Here is a 16,647-nt window from a genome sequence, read left to right as displayed (position 1 = left end):
GAGAGCGAGAGAGAGAGCGAGAGCGAGTCTTGTCTTTAAGTGAAGTTAACTTTAAGGTTGTAGATAATACCAAACTATAGTAGAGTTATCGGTCATATAGATGAATACAGATGATTATTTTACGTTAGATTACTATATATATTACCATAGAGGAACAATACCAAATACCAAAGCACAGTCAGTGAGAGGTGTGAAATACAGTGAGACAGTGAGAAATAATGTTGAAGTGTTTCACACTCAAAATAGAGTTTGAATAAAGACAACATGAGTAGAACGCGCTGCGTTGGATCATGGTATGTTTGAATTTAAGATAAGAATGAAACTAAGGCTGGGTCTGGTTTAGTGAAAAATATGATTCAACTTCAAAGCACTACACTTTAGTCCCAGTACTGGGACTAGGGTAGTACCAGTACTGGGTCTAGGGTAGTACAAGTACTGGGTCTAGGGTAGTACCAGTAACGTATATTACTCACCACTTTCTGACAACACACCACACACACACACACACACACACACACACACACACACACACACACACACACACACACACACACACACACACACACACACACACACACACACACACACACACACACACACACACACTGCTGCTGCTGTCACCATAGTAACCTGCTAGTGTTGGGAAGTGACACCCCTGACACCAACCCTGAAGACACACCCCCTCCTTTCACCTCCTCTAAACTCCTCCTTCTTCTCTCCCCCCCTCCCTTGTTGTGTTCATTGATTGATTGGACCTTCATCATATTTATTAATGTCTTATCTGAGGACGTGTGGCTCGTTCCTCGTCGTATCGTCTCCGCCGTGGTTCCCCGACCCCAGGGCAGCTGGGTGTGGGAGGGGGTGGCCCTGAGGATGTGTTCCAGGGCCGCTGGGTTCTGACCCAGGCCCCTGCTGAGGCCTGTTGTCAGGAGTTTGGGGGGGTCTTTACAGCGACCCACAGACCAGTCCAATAAACTCAGGGACACAACCCCATAAATACACAGCTGGGACACAGCTGAACCTGGAGCTGTGGACGGAGAGGAGTCTACTGGTCCAACTGGGAGCCGCCCAATACAACCACAGTCTGCTACTGGTTACACTGGGAGCTGTCCAATACAACCACAGTCTATACGGTCCGACGAGCCAGGAGGCGGTCCTCCTTAGAGGGGACCCCCACACTCTGTACTGTCCGCCTTAGAGGGGACCCCCACACTGTATACTGTCCTCCTTAGAGGGGACCCCCACAGTCTACACTGTCCTCCTTAGAGGGGACCCACACTCTACACTGTCCTCCTTAGAGGGGACCCCCACACTCTACAGGGTCCTCCTTAGAGGGGACCCCCACACTCTGTACTGTCCTCCTTAGAGGGGACCCCCACACTCTACACTGTCCTCCTCAGAGGGGACCCCCACAGTCTACACTGTCCTCCTCAGAGGGGACCCCCACTCTCTACACTGTCCTCCTCAGAGGGGACCCCCACACTCTACACTGTCCTCCTCAGAGGGGACCCCCACACTCTACACTGTCCTCCTCAGAGGGGACCCCCACACTCTACACTGTCCTCCTCAGAGGGGACCCCCACAGTCTACACTGTCCTCCTCAGAGGGGACCCCCACACTCTACACTGTCCTCCTCAGAGGGGACCCCCACAGTCTACACTGTCCTCCTCAGAGGGGACTTCCACTCTTAGGAGAGCAAGTCCCCCGCAGACTTCCTCTCCACTCCACTCACCCGCGGTGGAAGGCGCTCCCCACTGACCTCAGGACAGCTGAACCCTGACCCCTCTCCCCTCACAGGTTAACTCATCTGCTCAGTCTGCACCGTGGCCCATGAAGAATAGGTTTCTGTATCGTAGCACTGGTAGCAGTTTGCCTTTTGACAAACTGTACGTTCACGTGTGACTCTGGGTGGAACCTTAATGGCTGACCTTGTTCTGCCAAGCAGAACGTTGAGACGCCAAACGTTCCCTAATCGCGTGTATGAACGAGGCAGGACAGGGGAGTGACCGGTGTGCTATGGGTTGATGACATCATGACCCAGATGCCATGCGGAGACCGAGTCTGGGTCTATCCCAGCCAGGGCCTATCTCAGTCAGGGGTCTATCACAGCCAGGGCCTATCTCAGCCTGGGTCCCTCCCAGCCTCAGTCTATCTCAGCCTCAGTCTATCTCAGCCTCAGTCTATCTCAGCCTGGGTCTATCTCAGCCTGGGCCTATCTCAGCCTGGGTCCCTCCCAGCCTCAGTCTATCTAAGCCTGGGTCTATCTCAGCCTGGGTCTATCTCAGCCTGGGTCTGGGGGAGAAGGGGAGGACTGCTCAAGCCTCCTGGTCTCCAGCCGGCTTCCTGCTCCCTGCCCTCAGGGCCCGGGACCAGACGGCAGCAGCTGCTTTCTCTGATGAATCACAGAACCCTGACGCACAGGCAGCACGCTTACACAACGGATAACACAACACGCAAACATAAACCCAGGGTTTAGAGACCCAGGGAGTAGAGGCCCAGGGAGTAGAGGCCCAGGGAGTAGAGACCCAGGGGGGTAGAGACCCAGGTAGAGACCCAGGGGGTATAGACCCAAGGGGTAGAGACCCAGGGAGTAGAGACCCAAGGGGTAGAGGCCCAGGGAGTAGAGACCCAAGGGGTAGAGACCCAGGGGGGTAGAGACCCAGGTAGAGACCCAGGGGGTAGAGACCCAGGGAGTAGAGACACAGGGGGTAGAGACCCAGGGAGTAGAGACCCAGGGGTGAGACCCAGGGGGTAGAGACCCAGGGGGGTAGAGACCCAGGATGGTAGAGACCCAGGGGGGTAGAGACCCAGGGGGTAGAGGGAGTAGAGACCCAGGGGGGTAGAGACCCAGGGGGGTAGAGACCCAGGGAGTAGAGACCCAGGGGGGTAGAGACCCAGGGAGTAGAGACCCAGGGAGTAGAGACCCAGGGGGGTAGAGACCCAGGGAGTAGAGACCCAGGGGGGTAGAGACCCAGGGGTAGAGACCCAGGTAGAGACCCAGGTAGAGACCCAGGGGTAGAGACCCAGGGGGTAGAGGGAGTAGAGACCCAGGGGGTAGAGACCCAGGGAGTAAAGACCCATGGGGTAGAGACCCCGGGGGGGGTAGAGACCCGGGTGGATCCAGGTGTGTCTGTACAAATTAAAGCCTGTGTGACGCTACATTCTAATTGGCTGAGGTCATGCGCCAAGAGAGGCTGACCGGCCAATCATAGATCAGCAGTGTGTGTTCTAGAAACCAACAGACACACACACACACACACACACACACACACACACACACACACACACACACACACACACACACACACACACACACACAGAAGAACACAACACCTGAGACCGCCAGCAGGGGGCAGGCTGAGGTAATACTAAATACACACGGATCAGAGAGAGAGAGAGAGAGAGAGAGAGAGAGAGAGAGAGAGAGAGAGAGAGAGAGAGAGAGAGAGAGAGAGAGAGAGAGAGAGAGGATTTTAAGGCAGAGCAGACCTGCCCCCTAGTGGTTGTTGCTGGTATGTTTCCTCCTTTCTTCTCCTGATCACAGCAGGAAAACATAATATGCAAAATATATACTTAAACATATGCATATATATATATATATATATATATATATATATATATATATATATATATATATATATATATATATATATATATGGAGGAGGGACCTCTCCCTGGAAGGAGACTCCTCTTGTGGGTCCTTCTCCAGGTATCCCCCCTCGGGCTGGGGAGGTTCTCCTCTGGGTCCTTTAGAGGACTTAGGGTCCGAATGAGAGAAGGGGTCCACCAGACCAGAGGGGGTTCACCAGACCAGAGGGGTCCACCACATAAGAGGGGGTCCACCAGACCAGAGGGGGTCCACCAGACCAGAGGGGGTCCATCAGACCCATAGGGGGTCCACCAGACCAGAGGGGGTCCACCAGACCAGAGGGGGTCCATCAGACCCATAGGGGGTCCACCAGACCAGAGGGGGTCCACTAGACCAGAGGGGTCCACCAGACCAAAGGGGGTCCACCACACCAGAGGGGTCCACCAGACGCAGAGGGGGTCCACCAGACCCAGAGGGGGTCCACCAGACCCAGAGGGGGTCCACCAGACCAGAGGGGTCCACCAGACCACAGGGGGTCCACTAGACCAGAGGGGTCCACCAGACCAGAGGGGGTCCACTAGACCAGAGGGGTCCACCACATAAGAGGGGATCCACCAGACCAGAGGGGGTCCATCAGACCCAGAGGGGGTCCACCAGACCAGAGGGGGTCCACCAGACCAGAGGGGTTCACTAGACCAGAGGGGTTCACCAGACCAGAGGGGGTCCAGAGGGGGTCCACCAGACCAGACCCCCTCCCCCTGGTAGCTGACCAACATCACATCAAAACATGACAAAACCCAGATCCAAGGATCAATCCAGGACCTGGGGCTGACAGGGGGGGGGGGGGGGGGGTATGTGTGTCCCCCCCAGGCCTCCTATAGGCCAGGCCCCTGGGACCTCTTCCCCCCGTCCCAGCAGAGCCCAGACCCAGGAGAGGACCAGGCCTGAGAGACGTCTGTTCCTCTCGGGTTGTGTGGTGTCCAAACTTAGCCCTGTGGCTTCCTGGCATTCCCCCGCGGGCTGGAGGATAAACTTAGCACAGCCCACTGCCCTCGCTGCTACGTGAGCCACCGGAGCCAGGGGCCCCCCAGGGGCCATTAAATACCACCTGGGAGACCATAGAAGGAGTGTTAGGGTGGTCTTGGTCCTGGGGGGGGGGGGGGGGGGGGGAACTGGGTGCAGGAGAATTAACACGCCTTTGATCTCTCATTATGATCCTTATGTCTGGAGATGATCGGAGCAGAACCTCACAGAACATCTAATGTGTCAGTTTGGACGTCCCAGCACTACAACAGCCAGATTGGCCTGGGACATACTGCTAAATATACTGTTTAACATGTTGTTCACGAAGTACTGCGTAGTTAACCGTAGTGATTAGAAATGTACACACTTATTGTATGTTGTACGTCCTGGTGCTTAATGTATGCACTTATTGTAAGTTGTACATCCTTGCACTTAAAAATAGTACTTAGAATTGTGTAGCATCTTATCCTAGCTATCTTTGTTGCATACGGGGAATTGGTTAACCTAGTGATTGTTAGTGCTTGGCATTTGGTTCTATGAACATCCTTACTGTACCAACAGCGATATATTGTTGTTTCTCCTTCTTCTGACAAATGTACTTATTGTAAGTCGCTTTGGATGTAAGCGTCTGCTAAATGCCCTCACTGTAAATGTAAATGTGTGGGTTGTCACCATAATGCTGCTTAGTTAACAGTAGGAATTAGTGTTGGTGTGATCTCCCATCTGAATAGTTGATGAAGGACTTTTTACTGAAGAATATCATACCAGCCCTAGATCCTAGATATATTTTATGAGCAGCAACTCTTGATTCATCAGATGAAACCTTTTACAAGGATCAGGGCAGCTACTGAGAACTACAGTGCCTTACACTGTGTGCGTCCAAACAGGTGGAACAGGCCTGAAAGCCATCCATCATAACAGAACTAGCCCCTAAACACCAAGGTAGGACTTGAAAAACATGAGGAGAAGTCCTTAGTACCATAACCACACTTAAACAACCCTAGGGTCAGACACAACCTTAAACACACAAAGAAACAGTCAAAGAAGAGAAACACAAAACAGTGGGACAACTTGATGGTTTTTCCTCTTTTATTCGATATCTCTTGAACAAAGTGGAGGTGCCCGAGCGCCTGAAGCAGAGGCTGTGAGGCACGCTGGTGTGTGAGGAACCAAAGACCTTCAGACCTGACGTGAAAACCACCTGACCACGTGACACCAACCCCATCGAGAACCTTCACCACTTTCTCCAATATGACACATCCAAGAACCCCAAACACACACTTGTTGACCAACCACCTGGTTCCACCAACGGATAAGACCAGCAGTTTACAGAGACGGACGGACGGCACATAGACACACGGTCAGGACGCTTAGGATGTCTCAAACATCTTCTTCCTGTCAGCCTTGTCCTCAATGTTCTTACGCCAATCTCCAGCCTCCGTCGCCTGTGGAAGAGGACGTTCTTTAGCATCTCTCTTCAGCTCCTCTGATCAGACCACACTCTTACACCGAATGATTTCAGTGAGTGAAAACTAAACCTTCACTTACATCAAGGATTACAAGAGGAACACAAGAGATGTTCCTCTGAAGTAAACAACGCATTAAACAATGACCATCATTGGCAGATCAATGACGACTTAATCAATAAAATAAATGGTTTCTCACCTCCTCCTTGACCTCCTTCTTGACCTGCTTGAGGCTGGACCTCAGGTCCATGGTGACCTTGTGTTTGGAGCCCAGCAGGGCCGCCAGCATGGAGTCAGCAGACATGCGCACCTTCTTCAGGGCTGGCTTCTTCACGCCCACCAGGTCAACAACCTTGATCTTCAGATCCTCGATCTAGGAGAAAGGATGGCATGGCTGGTGGTGTAAATGATGAAGATGGGTATGACAGAGTCAATTATGGTGTTGCTGTCAATGTAAAGTTGTTGATGATGGTGGAGTAGGTGGGTTGAAGGTTCTGATAATGACCCTAGTGCTGATAAAGATTATGATGATGATGTTACCTCTTTGTCGGCCTTGCCCACTTTTGCCTCAGCGTCGTACCTCTCCTCATCCAGTCGGTCAAGGATGGCCGCCAGCTTCTTGCACGTTTCCTGCTCACAGACAAAATAGTACAATGCTAACAGTTTAGTGTGGGGCTAACATTGTTAGCTGCTTAGCGCGCCATGGTTGTACAGTGGGATTTTAGCACAAATTATTGTTGGTTTTAACTTTTTAGATCAGTGGTGATATTTTAGTGATGTAATGTCCTAGCATGCTAACAGTGTAAGCTAGTTATGTGTAATCCCAGCATGCTAGTCCCATGCTAGCGTGTGAGTGTGTTTTCCTAGCATGCTAGCCGCGTATTAGCTAGAGAGTGTACCATGAGGGCGGCCTGGTCTCCAGAGAGGTCGGGGGCGGGGCAGTTCTCAGCCATGTGGTTCTCCTTGGCTGCGATGGCCTCCTTCTTCTCCTCCTCGATCCAGTTAGCCGCGATTGACAGGATCAAACTCTGAAGTACACACCCACTCATTAGTAACATAGACGTTACTCACTGTTCACTACTGATACACTCATTACTCATTACTAATACACTCATTACTCACTACTGATACACTCAATACTCACTACTGATACACTCAATACTCACTACTGATACACTCAATACTCACTACTGATACACTCAAAACTCACTATTTACTACTTATACACTCATAACTCGCTACTGATACATGATTATTCACTATTGATTCACTCACTACTGATACTCAATAATCCCTACTGATACACACACTATTCAATATTGATACATTCATTATTCACAACTGATAAACTCATCACTCACTATTCACTACTGATACACTCATTACTCACTACTGATACACTCATTAATCCCTACTGATTCACTCATTACTCACTACTGATACACTCATTACTCACTATTCACTACTGATATACTCATTACTCTTTGTTCAATATTATCGAGCATGGTCAATCAATAGTTGGAGTAATATAGGGGGAATTTTCAAACATCTTTATGTGTGGGCATGTGTGGGCATGTGTGTGTGTGTGTGTGTGTGTGTGTGTGTGTGTGTGTGTGTGTCTGTGTGTGTGTGTGTGTGTGTGTGTACCTTCAGGTGGTGCCTGCGGCTGGAGGTCATTTTTTTCCTGCAAACAAAAAAAGAATTGATTTGATCATGACAATGGATTTAGTCATGATTTAGTGTTATTGTGATTTGGTGATGCTGTGATTAAATATTTATGTGATTTGCTTGATTTAACGATGTGTGTGTGATTTTGGTTAGGCTATATGATGTTCTGACTTGGTGATGTAATGTTCTGCATTAAATGTATGTATGCATGACTTGTATTCTTTTATTTGTGGCTCTGTCATTTCAACTAACCCTGTGGCATAATGTGATGGGGAGGTGAGGCTGATGGCCAGTGGGAATCTATGAGCTGCAGTGTGGATCTATGAGCTGCAGTCTGAATCTATAACTTGCAGTGAGGTGCAGTCTGAATCTGTAAGTTGCAGTGAGGTGTAGTGTGAATCTATAAGTTGCAGACTCACTCAGACATCTTGGTGCTTTCTGGGTTCCACAATCTGTGGAGAGATAGTCAGAGGTGAGATCAGCAGGGCAGAGGTGAAGCGAGGAGGTCGTGGGTGACGGAGGAGGAGTGATGTGTTGGGGTGGAAGGGGCTGATCTCAGCAGCTTGGTAGCAGGACGGTAATGGAAGCTGAGGAGTGGCTAAACTTATCCTGGGATCAGATGTCCCAGGCGACCATCAGCACTTCTTGATCAGAATGTAGTCCGACTGTCTTACAGAGCCCTTTAAATCCTCTAATAATACCCTCTGGTTAATAACCGGCATGGAGCACATGGTGTTGAAAAGGTTATAAGTTAAAAGTAGGGATTCAATTATTCAAATGTAATTAATTCTTTAAATGATGACCACATACTTGTAGGCAGTATGGGAGCTATGCTATTGGTTACCAATGTTTAGAAGATAATGGTTTACACAACGTCCCAGTCCAACTCCAAGTTTTGTTGGTGATGAAGCCGTACACGTCATATAAAACCATTCCAATATTCTATCATCTATTAAGGTTACAAACACTTAGACACGAGGAAGGGTCTGCAACTAAATTAATGGTATCAGTGGATGGATGATGAGGTAAGATAAGATAAATGGTCTTTATTAATCCAAGATGGGTATTCCAAGGAACTTCATAATTGAGCAGGAAAGTTTGTCAAGAGTCATAGACAAATAATTAAACACAATGACTTAACTAACCACCAGCCACCTTACTAGCCAACTAACTAACTAACCACTATCCACCTCACCAGTCACCTAAATAACCATTAGCATCCTAATTAACCAGAGCCAGCTAACCCACAACTAGCATTATGTTCTCCTCTCTTCCGTACTTCACAGTGTAACGACATTATGGGATGGAATAAGGAACTTTTCTTGAAGAGTCTCTGCTTCGGGTCGCTGCCGGAGTCAGAGTTGAGGGTTTAAGATCACCTTTTAACGACTTAGTGCAAACCTTAGCGTTAGCCTCCACTTGCCTGGGGTCAAGACCCCTCAAACGCCGCCGGAAAAACGGCTGGTCAAAGAGACAGGTCAGAGGTCAACGGCTAACACCTATACCCACTTTAGCGTAGAGCAAAGAGAGTGATGCCTTGCTAGCTTGAGGAAGAAAAGAGGACTTTTCAGAAGATAAAGGACATTTTGTCTCACCTTAAGAAGAAAGAGGAGTAACGACACACTGGGTGGACGATGAAGAAGACTCGCCGCAGACGCACACAAAGATCATACACAGTATATAAGGCAGTCTGGGGTCCTCTTTATGGAAACGCTTTCAATCCCCAACCAATGGGCCTGGAGCTCCTGAAATACCCTGCCCAACCCTGCCCTCATGCCCTCCTCTCCCCCCGCACCCCCGCTCCCCCTCTCACCCCAGGCGTCCCCCACCAGCTGACGGCTCCCTCAGCATGGAGGGGAGCGGCCATGTTGGGGTCCAGACAGGAACAGTTTGGGTCTAAGGAGTCACTTTAAGGTGTTATGGTCTAATGAGTCACTTTAAGGTTTTAGGGTCTGATGAGTCACTTTAAGGTTTTAGGGTCTAATGAGTCACTTTAAGGTTTTAGGGTCTGATGAGTCACTTTAAGGTTTTAGGGTCTAATGAGTCACTTTAAGGTTTTAGGGTCTGATGAGTCACTTTAAGGTTTTAGGGTCTAATGAGTCACTTTAAGGTTTTAGGGTCTAATGAGTCACTTTAAGGTTTTAGGGTCTAATGAGTCACTTTAAGGTTTTAGGGTCTAATGAGTCACTTTAAGGTTTTAGGGTCTAATGAGTCACTTTAAGGTTTTAGGGTCTAATGAGTCACTTTAAGGTTTTAGGGTCTAATGAGTCACTTTAAGGTTTTAGGGTCTAATGAGTCACTTTAAGGTTTTAGGGTCTAATGAGTCACTTTAAGGTTTTAGGGTCTAATGAGTCACTTTAAGGTTTTAGGGTCTAATGAGTCACTTTAAGGTTTTAGGGTCTAATGAGTCACTTTAAGGTTTTAGGGTCTAATGAGTCACTTTAAGGTTTTAGGGTCTAATGAGTTGCTTTAAGGTTTCAGGGTCGATGTATATCGATGAGGTCAATAACAGCTTTGAATTGTTTGATGGGTGTATGATTTAACTAAATCTGTTGATCAGTCAATTAGTCAGATTTAGTTTTTTTTTGGGGCTAGTTCATGTGTTTATTACATGACCCTCTTCAGACAAATGAACCAGAAAAGAGACAAAGGAGGATCGTTTGAAAACACTTAACTTAGTTCTCTCCAGTGTGAGTGGGACATTAAGTCAATAAATTGAAAGTCAAAACTTGTTATTTTACAAACACATTCCATATTGCGCGATATTGTGAATAATTTACAATGGAGTAGAAATCATTTAGGGTAAGCATCTGTATAACTGCGATTTGTTTACTCTCCAAAGTTGAAAATGATGCTTGGCGGTTACTAAAGTGTGTCCAGCTTCTTATCCAACTAAACTACACACACACACACACACACACACACACACACAACCGTCAACTTATAAAATGAACTAATAAAGCACCTTCAACCTGTACCTACTCTCTCACCCTAACATGCCGATACACAAATGAACCATAAAGTATTAATTCAAAGCATTTATTTTCAACAATTCCAAGAATCCTGTACAATTTGAAGTTTGATTCCTAAATGTTAACATGAGAACTGAAATAGCACTAACTGCGTCCATCAGTCCCCCGGTGGAATCAAGCCGAAGGCGTGAAGCAGACCTCTCCTTCTCCAGCGTCTGGACCTCTCTAAGACGTCTCGAACATCTTCTTCCTGTCCGCCTTGTCCTCAATGTTTTTGCGCCAATCTCCGGCCTCTACGCTCTGAGGAGAAGAAGGGAGAGAAGGTTTAGTTAGTTAGTTCATTACCTGTCCCCTTAGGGAAATTATTTTTCAGCTTAATGTCCACGAACTCCTCCACCAGCTCCTCCACCAGCTCCTCCACCAACTCCTCCACCAACTCCTCCACCAGCTCCTCCACCAACTCCCCCACCAACTCCTCCTCACTACAGACTCCAGGATGGCTCTACACAGTCCTCACCTCCTCCTTGACCTCCTTCTTGACCTGCTTGAGGTTGGACCTGAGGTCCATGGTGACCTTGTGTTTCCCTCCTAGTAGGGCCTGCAGCATGGCATCAGCAGACATGCGGACCTTCTTCAGGGCTGGCTTCTTCACGCCTCCCAGCTCCACCACCTTCATCCGCAGGTCCTCGATCTACCGGGAAGAACATCTTGCTTCGTTAACATGTCTCGCTATAGAAGCTATGATCTCCATGGGACCCTAAATCCGTCAGAGATGGATTTAGCTGAAGCCCCTTGATCAAGAACCTTCTAACCAATGAGTAAGTGAAGGTAAGGTAGTACCATACTAACTAGGGCGCTCCAGGAAAAGATCCAGGATAGGAGTAGAATTAGCTAGTTCCAAGTTACCAGGACATTCTACCTCAAGGTTACTAATTGTTAGATAAGTTAAAGAGAGAAGCAAAGATCAGATTAAGATAAGATATAAGATACGGTCAGGGTAAGGTCTTTAACGTAAGGTCATTCAGTAGGGTAGGGTTTAGTCAGGTAAGACAGGGACCGATGAGAGACTTAAACGGGACAATCTAATGGTCCAGGAATCTGCTAGCATGAATCGAAACTAAACACAGTGTATTTTAGTCATTAAAAAGCAGGAAAGGGTAAAACAGTACAGAGACAGTCCATTAAGGAGCAGGTAGGGGTTAGACAGTACAGAGACAGGTCGTTAAGGTGCAGGTATGGGTAAGACAGTACAGATACAGGTCATTAAGGAGCAGGTAGGGGTAAGACTTTACAGACACAGGTCATTAAGGAGCAGGTAGGGTTTATGGGCATCTTGTCCCAGGATGTTAACAGGTAGACGGTGTTCTTTGGGTACCAAACCCAGAGCCTTGGGGCCGGGAGTCGACCCACTACCCCCCAGACTCTCACCTCCTTGTTGGCCTTCACCACTTTGGACTCCACGTCGTAGCGCTCATCATCTATCTTGTCGGCCGCCTGGGAGAGCTTCTTGCAAATCTCCTGAAGAGGAAGAGGAGACTGTCAGCCCCCGCTCTCAGCTAGCATGAAACCCACCAGAACCAATACTGTCATATCTCTCAGCTAGCATCAAACCCACCAGAACCAATACTGCAATATGCACACACACACACACACACACACACACACACACACACACACACACACACACACACACACACACACACACACACACACACACACACACACACACACACACACACACACACACACACACACACACACACACACACACACACTTTTCCCCTCTTCCAACAGCTCACCATAGTTAATATAGACTTCACCTTTAGGTGGCAGCAAACTCGCCCTAAATGAAGACCTCATGCAGTCCTACCAGAGGTCTAAGGGATACTTTAATAACATAACAGTGAATCATGTCTCTGAGTACAACTCTCTACTCAGACTGGGGTTAGGTGTCAGGGGTCAACATGAGGGTGAGTCCTACCATCAGTGCAGCCAAGTCTCCACTCATGTCGGGGTTAGGGCAGTTCTCGGCCATGTAGTTCTGCTTGGCCTCCACCAGCTCCTGCTTCTCGGTCTCAATCCAGGTTGCTGCAATCTGCAGCATCAGACTCTACAGAGCAGCCCAGGAGAAGGGTTACCCCAAGGAGAAGGGTTACTCCAAGGAGAAGGGTTACTCAAGGACAAGGGTTACCCCAGGACTCACTGACCTGGGGTCAGACCAGGAGAAGGGTTACCCCCTGGGGTCAGACCTGGAGAAGGGTCACCCCCAGGACTCACTGACCTGGGGTCAGACTAGGGGAAGGGTCACCCCCAGGACACACTGACCTGGGGTCAGACTAGGGGAAGGGTCACCCCCAGGACTCACTGACCTGGGGTCAGACTAGGGGAAGGGTCACCCCCAGGACTCACTGACCTGGGGTCAGACTAGGGGAAGGGTCACCCCCAGGACTCACTGACCTGGGGTCAGACTAGGGGAAGGGTCACCCCCAGGACTCACTGACCTGCTTCACCTGCGCTCGTGTCAATGTAGTGCAGGTAAAGCAGGTAACCCACAGTAAAGCATTACACGTCTCCATGATTATGAGTACCTTGTACCTCTGAATACTGGATGTACTGGTTATTCTACCTCTGAATACTAGATGTACTGGTTATTGTACCTCGGAATACTAGATGTACTGGTTATTGTACCTCTGAATACTGGATGTACTGGTTATTCTACCTCTGAATACTAGATGTACTGGTTATTGTACCTCTGAATACTGGATGTACTGGTTATTCTACCTCTGAATACTAGATGTACTTACTGGTGAATACTAGATGCACTGGTTATTGTACCTCGGAATACTAGATGTACTGGTTATTGTACTGGTGAATAATAGATGTACTGGTTATTGTACTGGTGAATTAGATGCACTGGTTATTGTACTGGTGAATACTAGATGTACTGGTTATTGTACTGGTGAATACTAGATGTACTCGTTATTGTACTGGTGAATACTAGATGTACTGGTTATTGTACTGGTGAATACTAGATGTACTGGTTATTGTACTGGTGAACACTAGATGTACTGGTTATTGTACTGGTGAATAATAGATGTACTGGTTATTGTACTGGTGAATACTAGATGTACTGGTTATTGTACTGGTGAATACTAGATGCACTGGTTATTGTACTGGTGAATACTAGATGTACTGGTTATTGTACTGGTGAATACTAGATGTACTGGTTATTGTACTGGTGAATACTAGATGTACTGGTTATTGTACTGGTGAATACTAGATGTACTGGTGTTTGTACTGGTGAATACTAGATGTACTGGTGTTTGTCACAGTGGGGGTTTACCTTCAGATGGTGCCTACGGCTGGAAGTCATTTTCTTTCCGCTATAGAGAAAAACAAATTGCATTACTTTACATGATGTTATGTTACATTACATTAGATTACACTACGTTACTTTACATTATGTTAGATTACATAATGTTATGTTAGAATACCTTACATTATGCTATGTCACATTCAATTAAATTACGTTACATTATGTTATGATACATTACTCATTAGGATGGTTAAATTAGATTACATTATGTTACACAACATTACATTAAATTACATTAGATTACGTTACATTACATTATGTTATGTTTCATTACTTTACATTATGTTAGATAACATTACACTACATTATGACACATTGCATTAAATTATGTTAGATTACATTATGTTATGTGAAATTACTTTACATTATGTTACATTACGTTTTGTTACATAATATTATGTCATGTTACATTAAATTATTCTATGTTACATTACATTATTTTATGTTACATTACTTTACATTATGTTACATTGTTATAATAGCTTACATTACATAAAATGATGTTACATAGCATTATGTTACAATACATTAAATGTCATTATGTTCGATTATGTTCTATTAGATTACATTACATTTCATAACATTAAATTATGTTTCATTACATTATGTTACGTGACATTACATTATGTTTGATTACACTATTTTAGATTAGATTACATTATGTCAGATGACATTACAATTACTTTCATTACATTATGTTAGATGACATTCATTTATGTATCAGGGTTAGGGTTATACTACATTATGTTTGATACCGTTACTTTATATTACATTATTTTAGATTAGCGTAGACCATAAATACTACTTTACTCATCTAAAAACAATATACACCCCCAAAAAAAAACACACATACATAACACAACCCACATGTAAACAACGCAAAGCGAGGGTTTGCAGGCAGACTAGCAGGATACTCACTCAGACATGATGAGGTTCGGTTCAGGCCTGGAGTAGACGAACCAGGGGAACAGAGGGAGGAGGGCATTATGTTCACGGCATTACCTGGCCCCCCACCAGGGGCCCTCAAGGAACCTGGCCCTGCCCTGGGCCCTCAGGCCTTCCGTTAGAGACGCTCCTTCCGTCATCATTTTTAAATCTAGGCTCAAAACACACCTCTTCTCTGGCCTTTCCTCCCCTTTTGTGATATGTTATTTTTTATGTTTTCATGTACTGTCAATGTATGTGCTATGTGTTCTTTTATATGTCTTTTTTGCACCATGTACGGCACTTTGGCCAGTGAAAATTGTTTTTAAATGTGCCTTATAAATAAATGTTACTTACTTACAGCAGGAGCCTGAAGCCCTAATCATTGAGGATTACCTCCAGCATACCGACCAGATGCTGTGAACACCGAGTTGCCAGACACGCAAGCACAGCCGTTCACACCATACCTAGCATCCCTAGTCACTCACACCACACAAACCAACATACCAAACCTCCCAGTCAGGCACCAGGCCCACCTCGGCCCCTCACTGTCCCATTAAACGCCAGCGTAGCGAAGGGTTCAAATGTTTCCTGAGTCACGCCTGATATAGCCACCCGACGACCAAAGACGGACTCACACCTCTAAGACACACGCACCATTGTGGAGATATGGATAGAATATAGAGATACGAGTATACTCTGAATTTATTTAAAATGGCTCTCAAACCACGTTTACAAATTGTGTGTTAAACTGAAATTAAATATGAACAAAAAACGTAGTATGTATATGGTATGTATAAATAAATGTGTTTGCATAGTTACATACTTTTTTTTATTATTACTACTGTATTAGTAAATAAATCCCATTACTGGATGAATACAATACAATATACACTCCATACACTGAATTTAAATATCCTTGATTCATATTTTAATACCCAACAATGATCTTTATCTTAGTACGTAACAACTTTTCTACCGACCTGCGTAACGTTTCAGATTAATACTATTTATGTTCTCATTTCCAGAGGTCTTCTGTGAATAACACAAAACAAGGTCCAAACGAGGGAATATCACATCAAGATGGAGAAAGGAGATAACACTAATCTGCATCCCCAGACCTGTAGTCCTGCTAATCCCCTCAAACAACTCAGATATCGTCCGACCCATCCTCCCAGCAGCCCGTCCCTGACACCTAGCAGCATCTACCCCCCAGCGGGGGTCCGGTGAGCGGAAGGGGTCTTACCTGCGCAGAGAGAAGGTGGAGGCTGGTGGACACGGAGCTGGAGACACTGGGCAGTAGGAATCAACCCCGATGAAACACGGGTATATAGTGTGAGGCGTCCTGTCAGCACAAAGCACAGCCCTCTTTATGGGCGCAGAGGACCCTGCAGACCAATCCGCCGCCAGCCTCCCGAAATACCAGCACACCTCCACAACTAAGCTCTTAAAAGTGTCTTAGGAAGTTGTCTCAGGGACACAACAGGGCTCTCGGGTTGCACAGGGAGGAGGGTGAGCCCAGGGGAGAGGAGGACTTGTGTTGTGGAGCCGAAGTCTCAACACTATAAGACAATATCGCCCCCTCCATGGTAGCTCTAAAAAGGTTTAGTGTGACCCTTAAACAAGGTG

At 46.8% G+C, this 16,647-nt stretch overlaps 2 protein-coding genes and 1 long non-coding RNA gene across 4 annotated transcripts; all 3 read right to left on the bottom strand.

The window, feature by feature from the left end:
• Positions 1–5,687: 5,687 nt before the first annotated feature.
• On the bottom strand, positions 5,688–9,465 carry LOC132464333 (troponin I, fast skeletal muscle-like). Its single transcript, XM_060060659.1, has 7 exons — positions 9,342–9,465; positions 8,166–8,198; positions 7,726–7,762; positions 6,978–7,106; positions 6,619–6,708; positions 6,278–6,451; positions 5,688–6,057 (listed from the first exon to the last, which is right to left on the bottom strand). The coding sequence occupies exons 2-7, from the start codon at positions 8,171–8,173 to the stop codon at positions 5,983–5,985; spliced, it is 513 nt and encodes a 170-aa protein (XP_059916642.1). The 5' UTR covers positions 8,174–8,198; positions 9,342–9,465; the 3' UTR covers positions 5,688–5,982.
• Positions 9,466–10,771: 1,306 nt separating this feature from the next.
• Positions 10,772–16,419, bottom strand: LOC132464332 (troponin I, fast skeletal muscle-like). The gene is made up of 7 exons (XM_060060657.1): positions 16,265–16,419; positions 15,013–15,039; positions 14,062–14,101; positions 12,700–12,828; positions 12,147–12,236; positions 11,236–11,409; positions 10,772–11,018 (listed from the first exon to the last, which is right to left on the bottom strand). The coding sequence occupies exons 2-7, from the start codon at positions 15,018–15,020 to the stop codon at positions 10,944–10,946; spliced, it is 516 nt and encodes a 171-aa protein (XP_059916640.1). The 5' UTR covers positions 15,021–15,039; positions 16,265–16,419; the 3' UTR covers positions 10,772–10,943.
• LOC132464335 (uncharacterized) lies at positions 12,954–14,055 on the bottom strand. Of its 2 annotated transcripts, none has more exons than XR_009527235.1 (2): positions 13,645–14,055; positions 12,954–13,553 (listed from the first exon to the last, which is right to left on the bottom strand). It is a non-coding gene; the product is annotated as an uncharacterized LOC132464335 (long non-coding RNA). The 2 variants fall into 2 exon arrangements; XR_009527236.1 differs by having other exon boundaries at positions 12,954–13,468.
• Positions 16,420–16,647: the final 228 nt, after the last annotated feature.

This window comes from Gadus macrocephalus, chromosome 9 (genome assembly GCF_031168955.1).
Source record: "Gadus macrocephalus chromosome 9, ASM3116895v1".
NCBI lineage: Eukaryota > Metazoa > Chordata > Actinopteri > Gadiformes > Gadidae > Gadus > Gadus macrocephalus.
This window is presented reverse-complemented; position numbering and strand designations above follow the sequence as displayed.